This window comes from Drosophila novamexicana, unplaced genomic scaffold, assembly GCF_003285875.2.
Source record: "Drosophila novamexicana strain 15010-1031.04,08,12 unplaced genomic scaffold, DnovRS2.1 tig00000564-arrow-pilon, whole genome shotgun sequence".
Classification (NCBI taxonomy): domain Eukaryota; kingdom Metazoa; phylum Arthropoda; class Insecta; order Diptera; family Drosophilidae; genus Drosophila; species Drosophila novamexicana.
This window is the reverse complement of record NW_020824810.1, coordinates 1,806,239-1,833,860: the sequence shown is the minus strand read 5'-3', so window position 1 is coordinate 1,833,860 and position 27,622 is coordinate 1,806,239. Positions and strand designations below refer to the sequence as shown.

At 42.2% G+C, this 27,622-nt stretch overlaps 7 protein-coding genes across 7 annotated transcripts; 3 read left to right on the top strand and 4 right to left on the bottom strand.

Annotated features, from left to right (window-relative positions):
- Positions 1 to 1,436: 1,436 nt before the first annotated feature.
- LOC115762324 (immunoglobulin G-binding protein H) lies at positions 1,437 to 3,274 on the top strand. Its single transcript, XM_030704491.1, has 2 exons — positions 1,437 to 1,482; positions 1,545 to 3,274. The coding sequence occupies exons 1-2, from the start codon at positions 1,437 to 1,439 to the stop codon at positions 3,101 to 3,103; spliced, it is 1,605 nt and encodes a 534-aa protein (XP_030560351.1). The 3' UTR covers positions 3,104 to 3,274.
- Positions 3,275 to 4,654: 1,380 nt separating this feature from the next.
- LOC115762447 lies at positions 4,655 to 5,206 on the bottom strand. The gene has a single exon (XM_030704647.1). It carries the CDS (start codon positions 5,183 to 5,185, stop codon positions 4,700 to 4,702), a length of 486 nt encoding a protein of 161 aa, XP_030560507.1. The 5' UTR covers positions 5,186 to 5,206; the 3' UTR covers positions 4,655 to 4,699.
- A 385-nt stretch (positions 5,207 to 5,591) lies between these two features.
- On the bottom strand, positions 5,592 to 6,521 carry LOC115762323 (mucin-2-like). Its single transcript, XM_030704490.1, has one exon. It carries the CDS (start codon positions 6,519 to 6,521, stop codon positions 5,592 to 5,594), a length of 930 nt encoding a protein of 309 aa, XP_030560350.1.
- A 2,715-nt stretch (positions 6,522 to 9,236) lies between these two features.
- Positions 9,237 to 11,554, bottom strand: LOC115762322. Its single transcript, XM_030704489.1, has 2 exons — positions 10,961 to 11,554; positions 9,237 to 10,597 (listed from the first exon to the last, which is right to left on the bottom strand). The coding sequence occupies exons 1-2, from the start codon at positions 11,552 to 11,554 to the stop codon at positions 9,305 to 9,307; spliced, it is 1,887 nt and encodes a 628-aa protein (XP_030560349.1). The 3' UTR covers positions 9,237 to 9,304.
- A 2,091-nt stretch (positions 11,555 to 13,645) lies between these two features.
- Positions 13,646 to 14,638, bottom strand: LOC115762321 (pollen-specific leucine-rich repeat extensin-like protein 1). Its single transcript, XM_030704488.1, has one exon. It carries the CDS (start codon positions 14,636 to 14,638, stop codon positions 13,646 to 13,648), a length of 993 nt encoding a protein of 330 aa, XP_030560348.1.
- A 1,985-nt stretch (positions 14,639 to 16,623) lies between these two features.
- Positions 16,624 to 17,169, top strand: LOC115762320 (protein PYRICULARIA ORYZAE RESISTANCE 21-like). Its single transcript, XM_030704487.1, has one exon. It carries the CDS (start codon positions 16,624 to 16,626, stop codon positions 17,167 to 17,169), a length of 546 nt encoding a protein of 181 aa, XP_030560347.1.
- Positions 17,170 to 18,493: 1,324 nt separating this feature from the next.
- Positions 18,494 to 25,547, top strand: LOC115762319 (basic proline-rich protein-like). Its single transcript, XM_030704485.1, has 2 exons — positions 18,494 to 18,828; positions 25,118 to 25,547. Exons 1-2 carry the CDS (start codon positions 18,494 to 18,496, stop codon positions 25,545 to 25,547), a joined length of 765 nt encoding a protein of 254 aa, XP_030560345.1.
- The last annotated feature ends 2,075 nt before the right edge of the window (positions 25,548 to 27,622 follow it).

The window sequence follows — 27,622 nt, the reverse complement described above, 5'->3', positions numbered from 1 at the left end:
TCTAATTACAATTAAATATTGCTCCTATAGAAAAGATCGGATGAAAAGTGATTTAGTATAAAAACCATATCAAGTATGTAAGCATATACTACACAGCTGCTATGCACTTGCTAGGGTATTCAATTTTCGGCACGCCAAACATAACTGTTCTTTCGTTATTTTATTTCTTTTGCGCATTATGGTTCTGCATTCATTGGCAACGCCATTTGTGCAGTTTGCACCATTGTCCGCATGCAAATTTCGTTCGGTTGCGGCCCACTGTTTACGGTTCGCAGCACCAACTGTCAACAGTTTTCATAAATCTTCATCCCACTGTGGACATCATCAGCGCTTGGACCTGGGCCTGCACTTGTCTCAAGATACAGTTATCTTAAGTGCTCTAAGTGCAAGCTGTCAGTCTGTTTGCCTTGCTTTGCTTTGGAGTTTCTTTTCGTTTTGTCTTTTCGTTTTTTTTTTTGGGGAATTCTCTTTGCTTTGTCGGGTTCGTTCGCTTAACTGTTTTTGACATGTTCTCATAGCTAAATAAATTCCCAAAATGCCAGCGAAATTGAATTGCACTTTTTTTTCTGTGTTGTTGTTGTCGTAGTAGGGGTATTCCTGTCAGACAATGCAATTTGTCTTTTGACATTTTCAGTGAAATGTCTGTGGAATGTTTCGGCACTTACTTTCCTTTCGCCCAGCCATTGTGTGTGTGTGTTTTTTTACTGTCTCGCAGCATTGATATGTTAATCTGAACTTTCACCTTTCGCTGGGGCTTTATTAAGACTTTAAGCAGCGCATAAAATCGAATTGGTCAAGGCCCTGCGACAGGTCAGCGTGTCAGCGCCTGACACGGCCATTTGTTGTTTCCATAACAATCAAGTTTTATGGCCAACAGCATTAACAATAGCGCACTTGGAGAAAATTTAGAGCATTTTTCACTTGCAATAGGAGAATATGTAAAAAGCTTGGCTCTACATTTTTTTGAGCATTGTTTAAAGCACGAATTTTCTAGATAAAATATTATTTCTCGAACTATTTTAAGTGTGATTATTCTAAAAATAAGTATTTTTCGCTTAAACTAAATCTTTCTAAATATACTTTACATTCTTAAACAAATATACATATATACGAAATCTTCTTGAAAGTTTAAGAATCGAACTTAGCACGCAGCTTTTCTCTGAGTGTATTCGCAGCACAAATCGTCACGGCTTCAAAAGTGCCGTTGCTTGTGGCCATTTGCGAAACCTGTTTTTTTCTCTCTTTATATATGGGTGGGGGCTATTTTGACAAAGTTTTGCACATTCTTAGAACATTTCGAATGATTCTTCATATGCAAATTAGACCCCCGCGACGACTCGATCTGCGACTGACCCAAATTGGAGGGCAATAAAATTGGTTGAGTGTGCGGATATCGGTTTAGTCGATGAGAGAACGGCACGCCCAACGCCCAAATTATGCTGGCCAAATCATTGTTATTGGTGCTCATCAGCCTGGCAGCATGTAAAGCAGAGACACGAATTGGTTACCAGTGAAAGTCCAGCTAATAGCCAAATCTCTTACAGCTACGGCCCAATTTGGCCAGGTGCCGCGCAAGCACTGGAGACGTGCGGCTGTCCACGGCGCCTTCGATGTGGATGCCTATGCGTACAATAAGCCCATGGTGAATCTGGTGGGGCATTTGCCACGACCCGGCCAGGCGCTGCCCATGGGCCAGCTGCTGGAGCAGCTTGCGCAGAGCAGTCGACTGCGGGCCCTGCCGCAGGGGCAGTACAGGAATCTCGACGGGGAGTCGTCGACCCGAAATGGAGAGCCGAGACAATCGGCTGCTGATTTCGAAGGCAGCCTGGAACCGTCGGCATTGGCTGCCCTAAACAGTCAATTGGCCAAGCTGCAAATGAACTTAAGTTTGGATCAAGCGAAAATATATTCGCACGAGTTTCACGTGGAGAGCAAGGGCAACAGGAAAATTGTGCTAATTAACACGCTGGATGAGGCCAAGACAGAGTCTGAGCAGCCGCTGAAGGAGGAGCCGGAGCAGGAGCAGCAGCTGCAGCTGGGTCCATTGAATGTACAATTGGCATTACCTGTGCTCGGGGAGGGTGAGGGTGAGGGTGAGGGTGTAACACAGAAGGTCGATTCTAGCAAAATTGTGATGAACACTGAAGCAATTAGCTCTATGAAGGCGAAGCAATCCGAAATGGAGGAGTCTAAGAAGACCAAAGTGCCAAATGACAGCAAAGAGCGAGCAAATGATGCGACAACAATCGAAATGGAATCAACAGCAACAACAACAACAGCTGTCGAGCCAGGACAGCAGCAGCATTTGGAGACAGTTGTCAATGCAAAGCAAGAGCAGGTTGAGCGACAGAAACAGGAGCTGGTAGAGCTACAGCAGAAGGTAAAGCAAACCCAGGCAAAGGAGGAGATGAAGGCGCATCAGCCGGGCGAGATGCAGCAGCAGAAGGAAAAGCAACTGCATCAGGCGCATCAGTTGCAGATGAAGTCAAAGAAGGGTCAGAGCGTTGATGACGTTGCCATTGCCAAGAAACGTGACAGGCACAATGACAATGATGCCCAAGCAAATGACATGAATATGCCGCCAAAGCCAGAGCCAGAGCCAGAGACCAAGCCAACTGCAGCTGGAGCTGAAGCTGAAGCCGGGGCAGCAGATAAGCCACTGCGCCTGGCCAGCAAACCGAAGTCCAAGCGCAGGCAAACACAAACAAAAACCAAGATACCAAATGAAATTGATACAAAGCCCAATGCTTCAAGTGCTGCGCAGTCCAACGCTCCAACGAGTACGGCTCGACCAGCTCCAACTGATGAAAAGCTGACGACTGCCACAGCAGATGTCAAAGCCCCGGCCATGGCAATCAACAGCTCCAGCCAGGCCATACGCAGGCCAATCCTAAAAATGGGTAACAAAATTCCCAGCAAGGGCAAAGGCAAACGAAGGGGCGCTCAACGGCGACCCAGTGCAGCAGCTACTGATGAGCAGGATATCGAAACTACGACAAATTGGTGGCAGATACTACCATATGCGGAAATTAGAAAATTTTTGAATACCATCTATGATAGCATGACCGACGAGGCGGACGACGAGCGTGCCCAGCGGATATGAGAGGCGGGTGGCGAGGGGGTCTCCATGTGTGTGTGGGCCAAAGCCAATATCAAAAGCTAGCTTATTGAGCATGGGCGGGGTCTCGGTCTTGTCCAGCATTGAATTGAATTTCCGCTTGGAGGTTCTTTGTGTTGATTACGACAAGCCAGCATGTAAGTTTTTCGGACTTGGTAATAGAAAAAAAAATATAAATAAAATATAATCGTAAATGCGCAACAATGAAAGCTAAAAACTTCTTAAGTTTCCCGTTCAATTTAACAGTTTGTATACACTTGTATCCTTTTTACGATTGGCTGCACAGTAAACAATTTTTGATAACAATTTGAAAGAAAACAAGATTTGCAACCTTAAAGCTGCTTGAACAGTTTTAATAGTTTTCAGTGTAGCCAGGCATGGAAATAAAATAATTTAATTTTATTTCCAGAAAGAAAAATTCAATTTTAACTATTTTGCTTACATTTTAAAGCTTTATATACACTTGTATCCTTAAGTCAAAAGCCAGCTAATGAATATTTATTTGCGCTTTTATTATTTAATGCCCGATTTTTAGCGAGTTTCACTTGCGCTTTCTATTTCCTGCCACAGCTTGAAGTATGCAAATCTCTTTAAATAATAAATAAGCATATTTCTTGATTTATTTGTGCGACCTTTACGCCGGTTTTCTCTACGGTCCGAAAGACTTTAAAGCTGTTGCGTTGACAACGCGTTGACTTCATTAAAATGCTGCTTGCCGGTTAATTTATTAATAACTAATTAAGCAAACAAAAAGACGAGCATAAAGATGGCTTAGTTCACGCCAAATAAACTGTGAATAAAATATACCCTTTTGTGGGATATGTTTATATTGTCAGACATCTGCGAAGCTATCATGCATATACATATATATTGTTGATCAGTACATTTAGAAAATGTCTGTCTATTTCTATGCAAAGTAATTGTCATATGCCGTACATATATCGACCCGACTCGATCCGACCCGACTCAATCGGTGGACTATATCATTGGAATTACAGGTGGAACATTTTTGTTTTATCTATCTCTATATGTCTTGTCCAAGCTGGGCATATGTAATGTATTACATATAGAGATATATTTAAATTTATATCTATTACAAATGGCATCTACATCGGACTATTTTATCATACAGCTGCCATTGGAAGAATCGGTCAGAAAATGAGTCTGTGTTCTTTTTTTTTGGCGTTTTTCAACATATCTTCAACAAACTCGCAAGCTACAAATATGCCTATAAGTGTATTTAATCTTCGTCTTGCCACAAAGATCTTTTCATTCTTGTTTTGGTTTATTTTTTTTTTTTGGTCCAGGTCAGCAGCTGTGACACGCGCCCGGCCACGGGTTAAAGTTGAAAGCGGTCGAACGGCTTCCAGTTGGCGCTTGGCGTGAATTAGACATTAATGAGCTAATAGTTTTTATTTATCGTGTGAGCACAGCCTCGGCTACTGAATAGCTGGAAACTAACATGAATCGTTAGCTCTTTAAGTGGCTTTTTTGTTTTGTATTTTATTCATTTTTTATTAGCTTGTTTTGATTTATTGAATTTAGACAGCCGTAGCGGTACTTTTGAACTTGGCTTTTTGTTTACATAAGCATTATGTTGTTGGCCAGCAGACGCTTTCTTTTCCTTGACTTTGACTTTGAGTTTGATTTTGTTTTTGGCCTTCGCTTTGGCTTTGGCTTGGACACCGTCTCCACCTGCGCATAGATGAGTAGCTCGTGGTTGTTGTTGATGCCGGGCACCGCAAAGCTGAGCAGTGACAGGTCTGGGGAAGCAGTGGATGTGCCAGCGGCTGGTCGAGTCACCACCTCCACCTGCTCGCCTACAGCACCTTGGCTGCTGGGTAGCTCCACCTGGAATGGATGGCCCTCGTACAGATGCAGCTGCCAGTCGCAGAGCTGCGGCATCAGCTGGCAACGGGCTGTCGCATTGCCAGCGATGAGCGCCACCTGGTCGTAGCTTAATTGAGGTATTTGCTGTAGTGCCTCGATGCCAGACGGGGCAATAGCGTCGCTGCGTTTGGCCAACTGTAAAAGCAGCCAGAGTATAGTTCCACGTAATGCGCACATGGCGTTTGCGACACCTTCTATTAAGTACCAGCTGCTCTCGCGGCTCGATTGCGACTGGCAAATAGTTTCAACTGCGCGAAATCCCAACAAAAACCCGTTCAAACTCGTTTATGAAAATGAAAGTGTATGAATTTGAACTCTTGAAACACCTAATTAATATTTACGCATATCATATCAAATTGATGTAAGATACGTGGAATATGTTTTAACTTTCCTGTGAATCATTTTATCTAAATGGTTGTAAATATTACTCTGTATTGCCAGTGTTAAAAAACTGCTCAAATTCCCAACTAGTTGGAGTTGAACCGTTGAACCTGCTCGCCTGTTAGTCCAACTATCATTTAGTCAAACTTTGACGTAACATAAAGACAATTACTAATTAATTGTTTACATATCTTATTATATTTCATTTATGATAGCGACTTCTTGGAACTAAATTAATGCTGGAAGCTTTTCGCTTAGCCTTAGGTGTTATCATATAAATTTTATTCTTGCCCCTGCTGTATTTTCGCTGACTGTTGTCTCCGCGTGTGGGTCTCAATGTCTGTCTGAACGGTCGTCGGGTGGTTGTAGCTGGAGCTATCAATATAAGTGGATTGCCATTGCCATCGGTTAGTTCCATAAAGTGCGCCTCATCGGGCTGATCGCAGAGCTTGGGATGATAATGGCACAGCGAGGTCACAGATTGCGGTCGCGATTTGATGGACAACTGTTGCTCCGGCTTGAGCTCAGCTTCTGGTGCACTATAATCGTCAGCGAAGTTCGATACAATATATTCCCTGATAGGTTGGTTGGTTGTGATAATGCTTGTAGGACGCGGTGTGCTTATAGGAGGCGGTGTGCTTGAAGGAGGCGATGTGCTTGTAGGAGGGAGTTTAGTGGGAGCTGATGTGCTGGGCCTAGGCGTTGTGGTTGAAGTTGCAGTGGCAGGAGTTGTAGTTAAGATAGTTGTAGAGGCCGTGGTTGTAGTCGCAGCCGCTGTGCTTGTAGTCAGAGGACTTGTTGTGGTCGTCGTGGGTCGTGGCCTGCGTGTCGGTCTGGGTCTGGGTCTAGGTGGCGGACGCGGCCAAGGCACGTATTCCACATACGGCGGATTATGGTAATAGTAGTTCTCCCAATAGTTGTTATAGTAATCATCGATGGCAGCAGGATCCACTTTCTGTCTGCGAACCTTCTGCTTCTTGTGCGGTGCGCTAAATGCGTTCGTTATGCGCGAATACAAATCGCTTATATCCCAACCTGGAATATTAATTCTCAACTGGCTGCGATCAACATTTGACTGGCTCCAGGCGGGCGCCGCCAACAAGAGCCACAGACACGCCTGACTAATAAACATCTGCGACAAACTCTATAGAAATCGATTGGGCCCGGGTCAGAACTTAACTAACAGCGACTTAAGCCAAGTGCTTTTATATAGACGGAGTTAGCTCGAAATGAAACAAGGCGCATGCCGATGATTGATGGTTGCCCAAGGCGCCACGAATCAAGAAAACTTTATTAGTTTTGACAATAAATTAAAAACAATACACGACGATTATCACTTGTTTTAACCACGACCACCGCTGTGCAGATTAACACCAACGGCTTAGGGCTACCAATTTAAAAAGACATCTATATTTTGACTATTTTTTAGTGTTTAGGTATTTGCTGCGCTCTTAAGTAAGTTCCGTACGCTGGCTTCATTGGATTGTTGGCAAGCTCTCGAATAGAAACTACACATAAATGAGAAGAGATCTTTCTTGGCTAACTGTGACTTGCTCTTGGGCTCATTTTCTGAATTCACGTTTTCCTTGAATCCATGCGGAATAGGCGTTGTTTGTGAACGACTGGAAAACCCGTGAAATTCCGTCGTTGTTTGAGTCGTCTGTTGGGTTGTTGGAGCTGTTGGCGTAGGCTGCGTGGACTTTTCCGATATATGCACAGTTCGCATGGCATAAACTGGCACAGGATAGATCCAGTAAGGATAAGATGGATATTTGTTGTAGGAATTCGCTTGTGAATGAGCCTGGCTTTCACTCAATAACCTGGTGATTTCGGTTGGTCTTGTAAATGTGGGCTCTGTTGGATTTGTTGAAGGTGTAGTTGGTTCTGTTGTCGTTGTTGGAGGTGTTTTAGTGTGTCGACCTGTTGGATTGGTTGGCCGAAGAGTTGTAGAAGGAGGTATTGTTGAAGGACGTTGTACCTTACGTTTTGCATAGACTGGCACAGGATAAAACCCAGGTGGTTTCATAGGTGGTAGAATCATAGGTTGATAAATGTATCCATTATTGTTATAAGCTCCAATTATATGCCGTGCTGCCACCTTAGGAAGCATTCCAACTGGCTCTGCCCAAGCAACTGTAGTCAGCATCATCAAAAGATAACCGAGACTGTGAAGCATTTTATTTAATTTTCAAGTTTCACTTTATTTCGACGGCCACCGACGAGCAATGCATCGCATTCAAAACTAAACTGAATCTAAGCCGATGCAACAGATTTTATACAGAAAGCCGACCAGGTCGACGACTCAACGGCTTATTGGTTCATTTTATCTAAATGCAGCGGGCTTTCATTGATATTTAAATGCAAATAAATAACTTTCTAGACTAATGAGAGCAGTTGTTGCGTTTGGAGCAGGTCACTTGATATATGTTTTGGGTACGATCAAGTAAGTCTTTAGGCGTGGCCTTGAAGCTTTTTTGGGCATTGGTGTGGATGATTTTCGAGTAATATGCGTGTTTTCTGTTACCAGGGGCTCTGCATGATTAGTTGTCGTCGTCGACTCCGTTGGATTTGTTGTAGGCGCGTGTTGGGTGAGTTGTAGGCGGAGGATGGGTTGCGCAAGTAGAATTGGGTTGGATGGAATCGGATATACTGGCACAGGATATAGCCAAGGTGGTGGCTAATGGTAATCGTTCTCGTATTTATTCGATCTCACATTTGGTCCAGATCCCAACAGCGATTGGACTGTGCTTCAACGACGAGCGCTCACTGTGATATTATACAGTTGCTCCATTTAAAGACAAAGGCATGATCATGGCTTAACATCTTCTGTTTTATTGCTCTTAATCGTAGATAAAATCAAATTTATTATCATTACAAGTATTTATAAAGTTAATAAATTATTAATAATTAAGGCTTGAATGACTTTCTAGGCGAATGAGCTGTGCTTTGTCGTAAACTCTTCAATGCAATTGAAGATTATATTTAGTTACACTCAATCGTATTTAGTTACACTCTGTATGTGCTCTATTCTGTGGAGAGAGCAGATTGTTGAGGTGCCACCAAGTTTAAAAGTTGACCAAATTCGTCCGTCACTTTGACCAGCTGCGTTTCATCGGGTTGACCACACAGGCGTGGACATATTAATGAGGCTGGATGTGGCGCTAAATCGACCTTGCCATCATTTATTGGAGTCTGCTTTTAGCCTTTTTCACGCTGAGTCTCAGTAGCTGAAGTCTCCCCCAACTCCTGAGACGATTTTGTCATAGGTTGATCGTAGCTCTTCAAATTTCTAGTTTCCTGGGTTGGCATTGTTACCGGCGCTTGAGTTGTAGTTGTTGTTGTTCGTAGTTTGCGCTTAAGCAACAGACGTTTGGTTTTTGGAAATAACGGCACGGTATTGCTCCATGACGGCGAATCATAGTAATAGTTTTGATTGTAATCGCTCAGATCTTCCAGTTGTTTTCTATACACAGACCAACGATTCGATGTGCCTCTAAAGACATTCACTATGCGGGAGTAGCTTTGACTAAGATCCCAAACAGGTAATTGCACAGTATATTCAACGGTCTTAACCGATCTACCCCATGCCGTACCTGCTGCTATCAGTAACCAGGTCACGGAGTTCAACAACATTTTGGGCGTTTAAGTTGCTCCTCTTAACTACGCAGTTGAGACTTTGACTTGATACTGAGCTGATGTTGTCGCAACTCAAAAGATTTTATACAATTTCACAATACCCAGTCCCAGCAACTGATACCAACTATTCCAACAGATAATCGCTTTATATTAACGACTTTACCTAGTTAAACTCAATGTTATCGTTTAATAAATTACAAATCATTTTATTATCTTATTTTGCCAATCACAAACTTGAGAAACTTTCTAGTCTAACGATCTCTAATCGAGTTAACTTGGCTAAAACTGAGTCGTGCTCGGCCTGGCTTTGTAGTAGGTGTAGCCCGGGCGAGCACCGACGAGGCGGCGACGCAGCGGCTTATGGTTGGGTGTTAACAGTATCAAAGGCCTGCCATTTTTGTCAGTTAGTCGCACAAATTGCGTTTGAGGTTCTAAAGCAACTCCAGGATGCTCTGTGCCATTGTCAAGGTCAGCGATGCTATCATCATCATTACTGGGTGCAAATACATGATCCTCGGCTTCGGATACAGGAGTTCGAATTCCAAAACTATCCAGTTTGTTGTTGACAAGACGGGGTATTGTACTCGGCAGGGCTGTCGAAGTTGGGCCTTCAGTTGAAGTGGGCAATGCCGTGGAAGTCGTCAACCCTGAAACCGTTGGAATCGCTGGTGAGGTAGTCGGCAATGCAGTTGACGTGGGTATCGCTGTTGAGGTGGTTGGCAATGCAGTCGAGGTGGGTATCGCTGTTGAGGGGGTTGGCAATGCAGTCGAGGTGGGTATCGCTGTTGAGGTAGGAATAGCTGTTGAAGTAGTTGGTCTTCCAGTAGAGGTTGGAATGGCTGTTGAAGTAGTTGGTCTTCCAGTTGAAGTTGGAATAGCTGTTGAAGTAGTTGGTCTTCCAGTTGATGTTGGAATAGCTGTTGATGTAGTTGGTAATGCAGTCGAGGTAGGAATTGCAGTTGAAGTTGTTGGCATTCCAGTGGATGTTGGAATTGCTGTTGAAGTAGTTGGTGCTCCAGTGGATGTTGGAATTGCCGTTGAAGTAGTTGGGGTTCCAGTGGATGTTGGAATAGCCGTTGAAGTAGTCGGCGTTCCAGTGGATGTTGGAATAGCCGTTGAAGTAGTTGGCGTTGCAGTTGTGGACCTTGTTGGCCTTGTAGTGGGCCTCGTAGTTGGTCTTATAGTCGGCCTTGGTCTTGTAGGCCGGCTGTTAGCTAAACTTAGCTGATACAAGTAATAATTGTAAGCGGCCAAACTGTTGTAATAATTATAGTAATTCCAATAATCATTGTAAAAGTTATTCGGGTTGTATAAATCGAAGTTGTAGTTTTCATTATCCTGTTCATGGTCCTGTTCCTGTTGCTGATGTTGAGGCTTATGTTGCTGCTTTTGCAGCTGACCTGTTGGGCTGCTTGCAGTCCCAGCTATTTGTTGAAAAATGTCGCGTATGTTCCAGGCTGGGACCTTTATTTGTAACTCAGCCCAAACAGGGCCAGCCAGCACCAATAAAAGCCAAACGCGATCAATTAACATGTTCCTAAGAAATTTTTTATTCACCGGCGACTTCACGTCTTAGCACCGCGTGCAGAACTGAACTGTTCGCAGCGTAGCTCGAGTGCTTATATATAATCTTAAACTATCCAGCCGCGCGATGGGAACAGCCAACCTTATAGACTTTGAGTTTGACTACAATAAAAACAATTTGTAAGCATCTCAACTTTATGGGCTTAGGCCAAAAGCAGGCCGAGTTAGAACGAACCTTTGCCGATTATCGCTAAAATAAATGCGAGAGCTGCGATCGGCACAAAACAAACTCTAGATAGCGTACAGCTGTTGTGGTCTGTAGCTGTAGCTGTAGACCGGTAGAACAACTGCTGCTGTTGGCTGCTGCAGCGTTTTATTTGAATACCGCGAATCAGCAAAGTGCTGATTATTATCCAGCTCGTACTTGATGCGTGAACCATTCTTAAAGTCTATGTAATCGTAGTCGGGGTCATTGTCATTGCTGCTATCATCGTGGCTCGGCAGCTGTGCCTCCTTCTCAACGGCAGCTGGGGGCGTTGGCGGCGGCGGCTTGGTGGTCTGTGCCGCCATCACCTGCTGCAGCAGGTCCGCCAGCACAGCCGGCTGTATGGTAGGGCCGGGTCCTCCATTGGCGGACATCGATTGTAGGCCCTGCAGCACGCCCTGAATGAACTGTTCACGTATCTGGGCATTGGCATCTGGGCTGGCATCGTTCTGTGCATTCTGTGGCGGCGCATCGGCAGCCACCTGAGGTGGCATACGTGTTATCGTGGGCTCATCTTGTGGTCGTCTTATGGGAATGCCGGGTAATATACCGCCGCCGCCCACACCGACACTGCCAGCCACGTCCAGCTGTGGCAAGGCCAAGGGATAGCCGAGCAGCAGCAGCAAAGGCAAGGTCGTGCGCGGCTGTATCCGTTCCGTTTCCACTTCTCCAGACTGGGCATGGACAGCCGTCCAGAGCGTGGTCAGAGCAATAATTTGGAGCGCAGCTTGTGGTTTCATATCGGTTGCGAGTTCGCTGACCAACTAAATGCCGCTGGAAGCGGTTTTGCATATTTAGCGAGCACCGAGCTCCACATAAATGCTAATGGCGCTGTTAAACAGAGCAGACAGGTGAAATCTTTTATAAATTTCACCCAAACAAAGAAGAACAAGCATATCATAAAGGTGGTCTTTCAGTCGTTTATTTACACACTAACTAATTAATAAATAATTCGCTTGGATCGATGCTTAGCCAGTCGCTGCTTTTTGCGGCGAGACTTGAGTTTTCTGTCTGGCTGAAATTTGGTTTTGGTCTTCGTCTTGGACTTGTAGCCGGCATCAGACTGGCGCCACAAGTCATCGCCATCGCCATAATCGGCCTCATCTATATCAGCATACTCATCGACGCCATAATCGTCAGCCTCGTCGAATTCATTACCCAAGCCCAAGCCGTCCTCCTGCTCTTCGTCATAATCCTCGTAGGCCAGCTGCTGTTGCTGTGCATTGAGCTGTTGCGATAGTCTTTGCAGCCATTGTCGATAGGGCGCAAAGTCGGCATAGAGCTGGCTACGGCCATCATTAAAATCAGCATTGTGCAGCTCATAGCCACGCCTGCGATAGCCTCTGCGAATCGCCTCATTGTTTAGATTGACATAATTGTAAAAGTTGGACGCTCCAAAGCCAGCATTTGAACTGTAGGAGGGCTGTGGCAGCACCTGTACGCCGGGTAGGCTATTGTAATTGCTTGAGCCATAGATTTGCGAATAATCAGGATAGCCGTAGCCATAGCCATAACCAGAACCGGAGCCATGCTCATCAGCATGTCCGTAAGCGTGAACATGTGCATGTGCGGGAACTGGTCCCGGCCCCGGTCCCGATCCCGATCCCGGTCCATAGGCATAACCAAAGCCGCCAAACAATTGCTGTCCGTTTGGCTGATTGGGTATTTGTATGTTGAGAACTTGATTGCTGCGCTGTATTTCACTGGCAGGATCATAAAAGCCATTGACAGGATACGGCAGAACAACAACAGGCTGAGCTGTTGGCTCTTGCCTTTGACCAACAGCTTCTTCCGGCTTGACAGCCGTCATCTCAACGGGCTTCTCTTTGGTTGTGTTGAAAAGTCTGCTGTATAGTCGGCCCAGATTGATAAGCGGCACTTCATTATAGATCCGTGTGAAATTAATGCTCGGCAGTTCCAACACCAGCCTATTATGATCCGCTTCACGTAGCTCCTGTTGCGCCCAAACAGCATCTGTCACAGTTCCGAGCGTTATGGCCAGCAGGAGCAGCAGCTCCAGCTGCTGGCGAATTGACATCTTGATGGTGACTGGCCCGAGTTAACAAGCTGGCCCTGCCTTTTATAACATGCTCTTGCCAACATTTTTACACATATTTTGGTATTCCAAATCCAAACTCAATTTGCATAAATAATTGACATATTAACTAATTAAAATTGATTTCTTGATTTAATTTACGGCTGACGTCAAAAACCATTAAGTCAATAGAACTCAGGTCACGCCCTAAAAAGTTAATTTACATTTCTTTCAGAAGAAAAAAAATACTTCCAGGGGCTATAATTCTTAACACTTTATTGACATTTTCCTGATATTTTCATAAGCCTGACTATAGAATAATTGAAATTTAACTATATTTAAGATTGTTAAAAAGTTTTTGGTGATAAATTTGCCATAATTTATTTTGGGGTAATTTCTAAACAAATATTTCATTTGGAAGAAATGTTTGAACTGTTATCAAATATTTGGATTATTTGGCATTATTTCGTAGATTTCTTTTATCACAATTTTGAGATTAAATATTTTGATCGCTATTAAAAAGTTTTTATGCAAACTGGATAAAGAAAAGCTTGGGAAATAATTTCAATAAATTTGAATTGTTTTATAAAACAATTTTTATTGATTCCAAGTATTTCTTTCCCATGAAGAACTTTACAACAAATATTCCCATTCCGCATTTCAATGCACATCATAATCAAAAACCTTTTCATCTCAAATAAATTCGCAAAAATTAACATTTCAATTGTATTTTAAAATATATTTCTTTTCGTTTTGCACATTCGATGCATAAATGTAAGCCAGTCAAAAGTTTGATCTAGGCAACCTGCTCCATTACCGTGGACTGAGCTTGTGCCTCGGCTTCTGGTTCGAGGGCCAAATAAACTAGCTTTGTGTGATTCCTGTTCTTCTTGTTCTTCTTCTTTGATTTCTGGGTACGACGCACTGTATACTGCTGTCTCTTGGGCTTGGTCTTCGGCCGTGTAGGCTCAACCTCATCCAGTTGCTCTTGCGTCTCGTCCAGATTGATGGCAAACAGTTGGCTTGTGGGCGGTGCATAGTATTGCTGTGGCTGCTGCTGATAGATTAGACTATTGGGTGCCACTGCTGCGACTGGGCTGGAGTACTGCAGCAGCTGGGGCTGGGAGCCAATGGATTGGGCAAGCAGCTGCTGGGACAGTTGGGCTAAATAATTCAACTGCTGTTGGTCTAGACCGGAACGTGTGCCGTCCGTGATGTCTCCGGTTGTGGTGCCGCCGGTTGAGGTGCTGCCGGTAGAGGCTGATGTTGTGCCTGAGGTCAACACGGGCGAGTAGGTGATGTTGATGAATGGTGGAAAAGCGTAGCCGCTAAAACCGGATCCATAGTGGTGATGCGGACGTGGACGTGGATAGTGTGGCCTAATGATGGGCTTAATGATTGTCGGCGGCGGTGGATGCGGATGATGCACAGGCACGGGGAACGGATATGGCTGCGGGTAGGGCTGTGGATAGGGTTGCGGATACGGGTGCGGGGGATGCGATGGATATTGCGGCGGCGGATACGATGGTGCTGGATACGAGGGCTGTTGCGGCGGCGGCGGCGGCTGTATAATAATAGGCCTATCGTCATGATGGTGGGGATATCTCGGTGGCTGATCTCTATCCGAATCTCGGATTATCGAAAAGACGCGTCCCTCGGCCGACGGCTCCTCGTCGTCAACCTCCTCCGAAATGGGCAAAGCAGCTCGGGCATACACATTCAGCGCCTGCGTTTGTGCCACAGCACAAAGCACCAGCAACAAAGCAATATATCGTAACATGCTCCCCATGTCAATGGATGGATATAGCCAATGCGAATTGACAAGCGAGCAGAACTGATCGACAGAAACGGCGGGGCGTCTTCTTATATAGATTCTAAAAGGCGTGCCAGCCTTTTGACATTAAGTTCGTAGTTCATTAAAGTTGAACCTATTAAAAATGTTAATCTAATCTATTGACAGTTGTCTTTATGTTGAGAAATGTATATTAATGTGCTATCAAATATGTGCATAACTTTATCGCAGTGTTTTTTTTTTTTTTTGTCTTATTTTACCATGTCATAGTTGAGATTTGCACAAATGAGATTTTAATTCTTTATTTTTATCCAAAACGAACACATAACTAAACATTTGCATAACCTCCGGCTGTTTGCGTCATCAAAAGTGTGAATGAAAGTTTGAATCATTTTAACTAATTAGCCGGGTCACAACGTTTATGCCCAGCTCGTGACAACCATTTCAAATGCTGGGCACAAACAAGAAGCTTTGCATTTGGGCCAGTGTAAAACTGATTAACTGGCAGAGATATATTCCCTGGCAGCAAAGGATTTAATTGTAAGTCCTGCAGCTGCAACTCATTCAGAGCTATTCCAAGACTGAACATTGACTGCGATTTGTTTGGCAAACGTTGAAGATTATTTCTTCAAGCAGGCTGAGCTCAACTCAGTTTTATCTGGACTGTCGATAATCGAATATAAGATACTTCCAAGTTTCCGCCACTGAACACTGCAAAATCTTTCAAGCTTTTATGAGCTCTGCGAGGCAACAAATTCTCTAATCTCTAGTGCTCTTATAAATTGTTGCGCTTTATCCATGAGCTAGATACTTAAAAAAAAGAAGAAAACAAGCCAATTTCCAAAAGTTCAGCAGTAAAACAAGACTAATTAGAAAAGAGGAATTAAAAAGTAATTGGAATATACGTCTTATTAGTTCAAATACTCCTGAAGATTTACACTTTATACCCATATTTAACTATAGAACAAGTAAGAGATTCTAGTCGGGAGCTCCCGACTAGGGGATACCCTGAACCCTCTTCTTCCAACATCAAATGCATATATATATATTTTATTTTAGAAGCTATATGTCAAGTTTGGTGACTCTATCTCTTATTATTTACCAAAATTTCCCAAAAAACAGGATATCGTTATCGATTTTTATCGATTGCTTGGAAACGGAGCAAGTTAATGATTATCGGAAACAAGCTCGATCTGCGCGGGAACTAGGAGCATCTACATCTAAAATTTCAATTCTTCAATTCAAGAGATCCTTGCGTTCTTACATACGGACGGACAGACGGACTGACGAACAGACAGACGGACAGACAGACGGACATGGCTAGATCGACTGGGCTATTGGTGCTGATCAAGAATATATATACTTTATGGGGTCGGAGATGCTTCCTTCTGCTTGTTACATACATTTGGATTTTGCACAAATACAATATAGCCGAAGTTATCCTTCGGCTAAGCACTTGCAAACAGCTGGTAAATTTGCGATTTATAAGCCGCCCAACATTTTGCGCTCATTCTTCACATAACTAAATTTACAGCCCGCGGGTATTAAACAACTATTAACTCTTAAACTGTGAACATTTCTGAGCCATTAATTTTTTTAATAAAAAGAAACGTAAACAGCTGTAGAACTTAAATATCCACATAACACATGTTGACAGTCATGCATTAATTAGTTTGTGATCACGATTTGCATATTCGAATAAATATTTATAGCGCCGAACAAAAATTTGATTTGACATGCTTTGATTTCCATCACTGTGGAATTTGTTGGGTGTTCTAAGCTGACTAAATTAGCTGATCTGATTTGCATAAGAATAGTTCGTTTAGGCCCTTAGCTGGCGAAATTGGGTTAAGTGTGGGCACATGCTGAATGCATGAATCGATTGGACGATACTGTGGCCATTTAATATATACATACCTTTTGTCTATAAAAACGTATTTGCGAGAGATCCATTCGGACATTAAGAAAGAAGCGTTTACGAAATGAGCTCGAAAGTGGCCTTGTGCCTAATGGCTTTGGCGCTCTGCTGTGCTTCTGCGGTTGCGCAGCCCATTGAGGAGGACTACGATGAAGACTATGCATCGGAACCATATGAGGAAGATATAGTCGGCGAGGGCGGAGTGGACGAATATGCAGTTGAGGCAATTCAGTGGCAATCTGGCGCTTATCCCAACTATTGCAATGTAACCTATCAGAATCGTGTCTACTATTATCCGGGCTATCCTTGCCCGCCGGTGCCGGCACCTGAACCACGGCCACCGCGTCCGCATCCAGGACCGCATCCGACACATCGTCCTCATCCTACACATCGGCCTCATCCTACACATCAGCCTCATCCTACACACAGTCCCCATCCTACACATCATCCGCATCCTGGACCTTATCCACATCCGGGCTATCCTTATCCAGGCTATCCGTATCCCAGCCATCCTTATCCCACACGAAGGCCAGAGTCCAAAAGAATCTGCATGAAAATCGCAGGCATCGGTCTTCTTTGCACACCAGCTATACACTTTCATGTTGATTAGAAATGTTTCGACCAATCAACTTAGATAAATATATGTATATAAATATGAAACAAAGGCTTTTGATAATCTACTATCTACCTGGTTGAAAAACCTTGATAAATAATCGAGCCATTAGCATGAAGTCTAGATGAACAAATAGTAATAGTAAAAGTTAGTTGGAAAGTTTCGAAATGAAACCAATTAATAATCCGCTCAGTAATAATTCATTTTAATTTACTAGCAAATATTTTAGATTTTAGAAATCGAATCTGTTTCAACGAATCATTCCAAATTTGCATTTGATAGCCGAAGTTTTGCTCTTTCACCGATTGGTTCACAACTTCATGCTAAACAGTTAAGAAGTTGACATAGAGCCAATTAATTTAAATTCTCGTGAAGCATAATAAATTCTACTCGAAAGACTAAACTGTATCAGTTTTTGTTATCAAATTATCTAGTTATAAATTTATTGCTTAAACTTCTAGAGTTGTCATTTATTATTTAAATATGAATCATTTGCAAATGAAGTCAATCTGCGAAGCAATCAGAGTAGAGCTGCCATACAGCCAAGTTCTCAGCTGCCTCATTTAAGAAGCTTAACTGATTTTCATGTTAATGCTCCACATTGAGCGTGGCCTTTATGTTCAGTACAAACAACATTGTGCTTAACTGTAACAAATTCATCTTTCGCAAATTCATCTAGCTAAAAGTATATAAACTAAAGTACACTGTTCTGTCAATCAGTTCCAACTGTCTGCTCTCATCATGAGCTTGAAATTTGATCTCTGCCTTCTGTTGGTCCTCTGCTGCGGCCTGGCTGCGGCCACGGATGACGCTGAGACGACGGTCTACAAGATAGAGGGTGCTAGCATCGAGAATCAGGATGTGTATGTTGCCGAAAACTATTTCAGCGATCCCAGCACCATCAAGGAGGAAGGCAGCGTCGGCAGCCCCGATGAGGATGCCACGGACACTGTTGGATCTAAGCGTGAGGGAGTGCCCAGCTCGTATCCCTTTTACTGGAATATGCCTAACTCATACTATCCGACGACGGCCGTCAAGACTTCACTGGTAACTCGGGCAGATCCACCAGCCGATACCGAAAATGGTCATCACGGAAATGGACACAACGGAAATGAGCATCCTGGACATGGACATCATGGACATGGACACCACGGGCATGAACATCCTGGTCATGGACATCTCGGACATGGACATTCCGGACATGGACACCACGGGCATGAACATCCTGGTCATGGACATTCCGGACATGGGCATTCCGGACACGAACACCCCGGACATGGACATCCCGGACACGAACACCCCGGACATGAACACCCCGGACATGGACATCCCGGACACGAACACCCCGGGCATGGGCATCCCGGTCATGAATATCCCGGTCATGAATATCCCGGTCATGAATATCCCGGTCATGGATATCCTGGACATGGGCATCCTCATCCATATCCTTATCCATATCCCACATATCCTGGTTACCCATTTCCTGGTTTCCCCTATCCCGGCTTTCCGTACCCAGGCCTCCCCTTTCCTGGTTACCCCTACCCTGGCTACCTGTATCCTAGCTACCCGCATCCAGGTTACCCAGAGCACCATCCTCATCCTCGGCCCAGGCCAAGACCGACACCAGCACCACGACCTGATTCGCAAAGAACAAAGGTATGCAAGGTGATCATTCCCTTTGGCAAAGTGTGCACATATTTAGACGATAATTAGGAACAAATTTATAAATAAATTAAACGAATGAATATAAAAACAAGTAATAGGTTCTAGTCGGGAGCTTCCGACAAGGGGATACCCTGAACCCTCGTCCTCCAACATCAAATGTATATAAATATATTCTATTTTAGAAGCTATATGTCAAGTTTGGTGACTCTAGCTCTTATTATTTAGTAAAATTGCCCAAAAAACGGGATATCAATAACGAGTTTTATCGATTGCTTGGAAACGGAGTAAGTTATCGATTATCGGAAACAAACTCGATCTGCGCGGGAGCTAGGAGCATCTACATCTAAAATTTCAAGTCTCTAGCTCTTATAGGTTCTGAGATCCTTGCGTTCATACATACATACGGACGGACGGACGGACAGAAAGACGGACATGGCTAGATCGACTCAGCTATTTATACTGATCAAGAATATATATACTTTATGGGGACAGAGTTGCTTCCTTCTGCATGTTTGGCTTTCGCACAAATACAATATAAACTCATTTTTAATGGGTTCAGGGTATAAAAAGCCAAACTTCGTGAAAATCGGATGAGATTTGGCCGAGATATGGGGGTGGTAAATTTTGACCCATGTCTATATACGAATCTTGGGGTAAGATTTGGACATGAATTTCGACTAAAAAATCGGTGTTCAGATTTGAATGCCAGATTAATCTAGAGGGAAAACCATGAAGAAAAAGCCAAACTTCGTGAAAATCGGATGAGATTTGGACGAGATATGGGGGTGGTAAATTTTGACCCATGTCTATATACGAATTTTGGGGTAAGATTTGGACATGAATTTCGACTAAAAAATCGGTGTTCAGATTTGAATGCCAGATTAATCTAGAGGGAAAACCATGAAGAAAAAGCCAAACTTCGTGGAAATCGGATGAGATTTGACCGAGTTATGGGGGTGGTAAATTTTGACCCATGTCTATATACGAATCTTGGGGTAAGATTTGGACATGAATTTCGACTATAAAATCGGTGTTCAGATTTGAATGCCAGATTAATCTAGAGGGAAAACCATGAAGAAAAAGCCAAACTTCGTGAAAATCGGATGAGATTTGACCGAGTTATGGGGGTGGTAAATTTTGACCCATGTCTACATATATACGAATCTTGGGGTAAGATTTGGACATGAATTTCGACTAAAAAATCGGTGTTCAGATTTGAATGCCAGATTAATCTAGAGGGAAAACCATGAAGAAAAAGCCAAACTTCGTGAAAATCGGATGAGATTTGACCGAGATATGGGTGTGGTAAATTTTGACCCATGTCTATATACGAATCTTGGGGTAAGATTTGGACATGAATTTCGACTAAAAAATCGGTGTTCAGATTTGAATGCCAGATTAATCTAGTGGGAAAACCATAAAGAAAAAGCCAAACTTCGTGAAAATCGGATGAGATTTGGCCGAGATATGGGGGTGGTAAATTTTGACCCATGTCTATATACGAATCTTGGGGTAAGATTTGGACATGAATTTCGACTAAAAAATCGGTGTTCAGATTTGAATGCCAGATTAATCTAGAGGGAAAACCATGAAGAAAAAGCCAAACTTCGTGAAAATCGGATGAGATTTGACCGAGATATGGGGGTGGTAAATTTTGACCCATGTCTATATACGAATCTTGGGGTAAGATTTGGACATGAATTTCGACTAAAAAATCGGTGTTCAGATTTGAATGCCAGATTAATCTAGAGGGAAAACCATGAAGAAAAAGCCAAACTTCGTGAAAATCGGATGAGATTTGACCGAGTTATGGGGGTGGTAAATTTTGACCCATGTCTATATACGAATCTTGGGGTAAGATTTGGACATGAATTTCGACTAAAAAATCGGTGTTTAGATTTGAATGCCAGATTAATCTAGAGGGAAAACCATGGAGAAAAAGCCAAACTTCGTGGAAATCGGATGAGATTTGACCGAGTTATGGGGGTGGTAATTTTTGACCCATGTCTATATACGAATCTTGGGGTAAGATTTAGACATGAATTTCGACTAAAAAATCGGTGTTCAGATTTGAATGCCAGATTAATCTAGAGGGAAAACCATGAAGAAAAAGCCAAACTTCGTGGATATCGGATGAGATTTGACCGAGTTATGGGAGTGGTAGATTTTGACCCATGTCTATATACGAATCTTGGGGTAAGATTTGGACATGAATTTCGACTAAAAAATCGGTGTTCAGATTTGAATGCCAGATTAATCTAGAGAGAAAACCATGAAGAAAAAGCCAAACTTCGTGGAAATCGGATGAGATTTGGCCGAGTTATGGGGGTGGTAATTTTTGACCAATGTCTATATACGAATCTTGGGGTAAGATTTAGACATGAATTTCGACTAAAAAATCGGTGTTCAGATTTGAATGCCAGATTAATCTAGAGGGAAAACCATGAAGAAAAAGCCAAACTTCGTGGATATCGGATGAGATTTGACCGAGTTATGGGAGTGGTAGATTTTGACCCATGTCTATATACGAATCTTGGGGTAAGATTTGGACATGAATTTCGACTAAAAAATCGGTGTTCAGATTTGAATGCCAGATTAATCTAGAGAGAAAACCATGAAGAAAAAGCCAAACTTCGTGAAAATCGGATGAGATTTGACCGAGTTATGGGGGTGGTAAATTTTGACCCATGTCTAGATACGAATCTTGGGGTAAGATTTGGACATGAATTTCGACTAAAAAATCGGTGTTCAGATTTGAATGCCAAATTAATCTAGAGGGAAAACCATGGAGAAAAAGCCAAACTTCGTGGAAATCGGATGAGATTTGACCGAGTTATGGGGGTGGTAAATTTTGACCCATGTCTATATACGAATCTTGGGGTAAGATTTAGACATGAATTTCGACTAAAAAATCGGTGTTCAGATTTGAATGCCAGATTAATCTAGAGGGAAAACCATGAAGAAAAAGCCAAACTTCGTGGATATCGGATGAGATTTGACCGAGTTATGGGAGTGGTAGATTTTGACCCATGTCTATATACGAATCTTGGGGTAAGATTTGGACATGAATTTCGACTAAAAAATCGGTGTTCAGATTTGAATGCCAGATTAATCTAGAGAGAAAACCATGAAGAAAAAGCCAAACTTCGTGAAAATCGGATGAGATTTGACCGAGTTATGGGGGTGGTAAATTTTGACCCATGTCTAGATACGAATCTTGGGGTAAGATTTGGACATGAATTTCGACTAAAAAATCGGTGTTCAGATTTGAATGCCAAATTAATCTAGAGGGAAAACCATGGAGAAAAAGCCAAACTTCGTGGAAATCGGATGAGATTTGACCGAGTTATGGGGGTGGTAAATTTTGACCCATGTCTATATACGAATTTTGGGGTAAGATTTGGACATGAATTTCGAGCAAAAAATCGGTGTTCAGATTTGAATGCCAGATTAATTTAGAGGGAAAACCATGAAGAAAAAGCCAAACTTCGTGGAAATCGGATGAGATTTGACCGAGTTATGGGGGTGGTAAATTTTGACCCATGTCTAGATACGAATCTTGGGGTAAGATTTGGACATGAATTTCGACTAAAAAATCGGTGTTCAGATTTGAATGCCAGATTAATCTAGAGAGAAAACCATGAAGAAAAAGCCAAACTTCGTGGAAATCGGATGAGATTTGACCGAGTTATGGGGGTGGTAAATTTTGACCCATATCTAGATACGAATCTTGGGGTAAGATTTAGACATGAATTTCGACTAAAAAATCGGTGTTCAGATTTGAATGCCAGATTAATCTAGAGGGAAAACCATGAAGAAAAAGCCAAACTTCGTGGATATCGGATGAGATTTGACCGAGTTATGGGAGTGGTAGATTTTGACCCATGTCTATATACGAATCTTGGGGTAAGATTTGGACATGAATTTCGACTAAAAAATCGGTGTTCAGATTTGAATGGCAGATTAATCTAGATGGAAAACCATGAAGAAAAAGCCAAACTTCGTGGAAATCGGATGAGATTTGACCGAGTTATGGGGGCGGTAAATTTTGACCCATATCTAGATACGAATCTTGGGGTAAGATTTGGACATGAATTTCGACTAAAAAATCGGTGTTCAGATTTGAATGCCAGATTAATCTAGAGAGAAAACCATGAAGAAAAAGCCAAACTTCGTGGAAATCGGATGAGATTTGACCGAGTTATGGGGGTGGTAAATTTTGACCCATATCTAGATACGAATCTTGGGGTAAGATTTAGACATGAATTTCGACTAAAAAATCGGTGTTCAGATTTGAATGCCAGATTAATCTAGAGGGAAAACCATGAAGAAAAAGCCAAACTTCGTGGATATCGGATGAGATTTGACCGAGTTATGGGAGTGGTAGATTTTGACCCATGTCTATATACGAATCTTGGGGTAAGATTTGGACATGAATTTCGACTAAAAAATCGGTGTTCAGATTTGAATGCCAGATTAATTAAGAGGGAAAACCATGAAGAAAAAGCCAAACTTCGTGGAAATCGGATGAGATTTGACCGAGTTATGGGGGTGGTAAATTTTGACTCATGTCTATATACGAATCTTGGGGTAAGATTTGGACATGAATTTCGACTAAAAAATCGGTGTTCAGATTTGAATGCCAGATTAATCTAGAGGGAAACCCATGGAGAAAAAGCCAAACTTCTTTGACCGAGTTATGGGGGTGGTAATTTTTGACCCATATCTAGATACGAATCTTGGGGTAAGATTTAGACATGAATTTCGACTAAAAAATCGGTGTTCAGATTTGAATGCCAGATTAATCTAGAGGGAAAACCATGAAGAAAAAGCCAAATTTCGTGGAAATCGGATTAGATTTGGCCGAGATATGGGGGTGGTACGCTGGGTTCAGGGTATAAAAAATATCTATAAAAAATTATTTGTGTTGTTTATTTAAGTTTTAGCTGGGTTACAGTAATATTTTGGCTACAAACCATTGTTTACGACTCAGTTCTTTAGGTTTACATTTCTGTGCATTGTCTATAGATTCTTCTAGAAGACATTACCTGACGTAGCATGGGGCAAATGACGATTAAGTGAACTGAAATTAACAATAACCTCCACGTCTCAACGCATTTCCCTATAATGCTTGAAACTCGTTCCTTGTTCCACTTGTTGCTCAGAAAAAAGGTCCTTTGTAATTAAATAAAAACAAATTTTCTTATTTGAATTGAAGCAAATATTGTTTGTTTGCATGGTTGTTCGATCTAGAAAGTAAGTGATTGATAAATTCCATAATCTCTATATATGTAACTGTTTGTCTTGAATGATTTACACGAGTTTTGGCTTTTTGTTCATGATGTGGCCTTTAGATCATTGGCATCATTTGACATCTAAGTCTCGGAACATAATTCTTGTTATATTTGAAAACATTGCTCGATTTGAACCGGCGATCTTATTAGTTCGACGCTTGTAGAAGCTTTTGCCAACATTTTTCCCATCTTCGAGGAGGACTTTTTCAACTATTCTCAGCCCGTCACACAGTCAAGATCAATTCTTGTATGTAGAAAGATATATTTTAGCCTTTTTCTATGCATAATATTACGTAATATTTAATTATTATTCGAACTTAAAGCACACTTGATCTTCGATATCAAATCCAAAAAAGTATTTCTTGAACGCTTTCTTTTGTTGACTTTAATATATATGACATATATGTATATGGCTTGAGGAAAAAACCCGTTAGGACTGATTTGGTTTTACATGCGAAGAAAGTGGGCGAGTTCTGATATGTTCTAGACTGATTTCAATTTAATAGCTCAACTGATTTGCATGCAAATGTCGCAAAGATTCGCATTTGAAATTGGCCAAAGAAAGTTTTCACTTTGGGCGTTGCCCGCGCGCCTTTTGCAGAGGCTGTGAGCAGATCTCTGTCAGATCTGTGATATGTGAATTAAGTTATCCCACAAAAAATCCGAACGCCTTTTGTGTGCAACTAGACAAAATGGGGTATAAATACAAATGACAAGCCAGCAATTAATCAGTTCGACACAAACGCTTCAGAAATGAGCTCGAAATTGGCTCTCTGCCTGTTGCTAGCACTTTGCTGCTGCTTGGCTGTGGCCAAGGATGTTCAGCAGGACAGCATCGAGGATCAGGATGCGTATACAGAAGATGATTATCTGAATGATCCGAGCAGTGAAGCCGAACAGGAACTTAACTCCATTGATGCGACACGTCAGAGTCAAAAGCGGATTTTGATATATCCCTTCTATCCAAGTTATCCCAGCTATCCCAGCTATCCCAGTTATCCCAGCTATCCATATTACCCGGACTGGCCCTATGGCTATCCAAGCTATCCGCACCATCCAAGACCACCGCCAAGACCGGAAGATCCCGAAGATCCCCAAGATCCAGTGCCACCACCGCCGCCACCACCACCACCACCGCAACCGCATCCTGGTCATCCACAGCATCCTGACCACCCTGGTCATCCTGGTCATCCCGGTTCACATCCTGGCCACCCAGGTAATCCCGGTCCATATCCTGGTTATCCGTATCCTGGTTATCCGTATCCTGGCTATCCCTATCCTGGCTACCCCTATCCCGGCTACCCCAAACCCGGACGTCCTACGCCCAGGCCCACCAGACGCCCAACTAGGCCACCCACAACACCCCAGTCGCAAATCTGCAAGAAAATAATTCCACTGGGCATTGTCTGCTTCTAAAGAGGATTTATTCAACTTAAATGATTTTAAAAAAGTTCATTTAATATCGATCAAAAATAAAGTTAAACTGGCACACAATATAAATAGAATTTAATATGCTTTTGTAGAAGCTTGATGAAACGAATGCTATGGCAGATAAATCTTGGATAGGATTTGGGACAAAATGAAATGGAATATATGAAGGTGGAGGAGCACACATGAGGTGTACGAAATAAAGATATTATGTTTTAAGTGGAGTATCTATATCTCAAACCTATAAATCCTTAAAAATACTCTAGACCGCGCATCTTTAAGCTGAGCAACTGCGCAAAATGATTGCCAATCTGTTAACAAAAGCTGTCCGTATTTATGTCTTTGGTATATAATGATATTTTTAAAAATTATTTTCAACGTCGCTGCGGGAGCTTGTTTTCGATTTTTCAACTGAAATTGACATTTGGCTGAGGCTCATTAACACAATTGTCAAATGCAGACTTGTCAGTCGCCGATAATTGCCCAGGACGCTGGAAATAAAGTTTTGTGCATGCCGAAATGAAACGCGCTCTATATACATACGCATATATATATATATATATATACATATATATATATTGACGAGCTTTTAACATGTTTAACATCAATTTGTCCGTTTGTCAATTTGTGGAGTCGCTGCTCTGGTGACAGTTAGCCGCCGCGCATCAAATAAATATTTAAATTTGTTCAATAAACGCGCCGCTGATAAATATCTTTAAAATGTAAATGTAAAAAGAAATGCCTATGGCCATAGAAGCTGAGGGCCTAACAAGTTCGTTGACTTTCGAATTCCACATTTGGCGAGTGTGTGAATGCGAGCAGCAATTCATCTGAATGCAGTGCAAGCATTTTGAATGAGTCCATTTGCAGGCTCATCAGGGCCAGCCAGCCCGGCCAAAATGAAGGCCAAGTGCTTTTAATAGGGCCAAGGGCCATGGGCCAAACTGGCTGCTAAGGGGCTGCCTGTCCGCTCCGTAATAGCCGGCTTATTTATCGAGTTTTGTCGACTTTCTGGCGACACTAATTAAATGTCCAACTGGGCTTACTAAATCAAAACAACAAAGATCCAAAAACACCGCACTAAGAGAAATTTGGAAAGCCTCATCAAATCAAAGCAAAAGTAATTTCGCAAAAGGAGTTTCCTACTTCAGGAACATTTTTAAACATAAAATATAAAATATATAAAAAAAAAATATAAGAATTAAAAATATTAAAGACCCCATAAGGAATATATATTCCTGATTAGCATCGACAGTCGAGTTGATATGGCCAAGTCAGTCTGTCCGTCCGATCCTTGCGAATATGTCTCTCAGTTTTGAAGCTATATTCTTGGAACTTTTTATGGGTTGCATGCAGAATATATATATCAGAACTGACCAAATCGGACCACTATAATCACATAGCTGCTATAGAAACGATCGGTCGAGATGTAGGTTATTGAACAGACAACTTTTTTGTTTATTGAAATATCCTAGCTAAGCCCGGTCTTTACACTTTTCACTATGCTGCCTATCTATATGTATGCAAAATCTTATCAACATCGTACCATTAAATCATAAGAGCTTTCAGTCCAAAAAAAGGTGCTTGTATAGCAAGAATTATTCTGTTTCTAAGATATTTTCATCGAACTAAACATTTACGAGCTTTACTATGCTCATAAACAGCAAAAGGCAAAAGTCTGCAAGGATATAAAATCTTTGGCATATCCGCAGATATTCTCACTATCTAATCGCAAGGATTATAAAAATGGAGAATTTTGCTCGAAATTTGAATAAGAATAAAGAACATTAAGTTTGCCTAGATTTTCGGCACGCCGTTTTTCTCTCAGTGCAGCAGCAGTTAGTTAACCTAACCACTATGTGTTTGTCTGTGTGTGTGTGTGTCTTTGTACAATCGTAAATTCTAGATATTGTTAAAAAACTTTTCGAAAAGCATAAATCTGCGCGCACAACAACAGCTCCATAACAAGTAGAACTCTGGCCGCTAACGAGCCAAAGTCTCTGGCTGAAATCATTGAAAAATAATGCCTATAAATATGCTAAGGAAATTGTCTGTGCCACAGA

What these genes read in the sequence shown, in the direction of transcription:
- LOC115762324 (XM_030704491.1), top strand. Translation starts at nt 1,437, where the DNA reads ATGCTGGCCAAATCATTGTTATTGGTGCTCATCAGCCTGGCAGCAT. An exon ending in GCTCATCAGCCTGGCAGCAT is followed by an intron (nt 1,483 to 1,544) that starts GTAAAGCAGAGA and finishes AATCTCTTACAG; the next exon opens with CTACGGCCCAATTTGGCCAG.
- LOC115762447 (XM_030704647.1), bottom strand. Translation starts at nt 5,185, where the DNA reads ATGTGCGCATTACGTGGAACTATACTCTGGCTGCTTTTACAGTTGGCC.
- LOC115762323 (XM_030704490.1), bottom strand. Translation starts at nt 6,521, where the DNA reads ATGTTTATTAGTCAGGCGTGTCTGTGGCTCTTGTTGGCGGCGCCCGCC.
- LOC115762322 (XM_030704489.1), bottom strand. Translation starts at nt 11,554, where the DNA reads ATGAAACCACAAGCTGCGCTCCAAATTATTGCTCTGACCACGCTCTGG. An exon ending in GCATCAAGTACGAGCTGGAT is followed by an intron (nt 10,598 to 10,960) that starts AATAATCAGCAC and finishes ACGCGGTGCTAA; the next exon opens with GACGTGAAGTCGCCGGTGAA.
- LOC115762321 (XM_030704488.1), bottom strand. Translation starts at nt 14,638, where the DNA reads ATGGGGAGCATGTTACGATATATTGCTTTGTTGCTGGTGCTTTGTGCT.
- LOC115762320 (XM_030704487.1), top strand. Translation starts at nt 16,624, where the DNA reads ATGAGCTCGAAAGTGGCCTTGTGCCTAATGGCTTTGGCGCTCTGCTGT.
- LOC115762319 (XM_030704485.1), top strand. Translation starts at nt 18,494, where the DNA reads ATGGACATCCCGGACACGAACACCCCGGGCATGGGCATCCCGGTCATG. An exon ending in CTGATTCGCAAAGAACAAAG is followed by an intron (nt 18,829 to 25,117) that starts GTATGCAAGGTG and finishes CAGCTATCCCAG; the next exon opens with CTATCCCAGTTATCCCAGCT.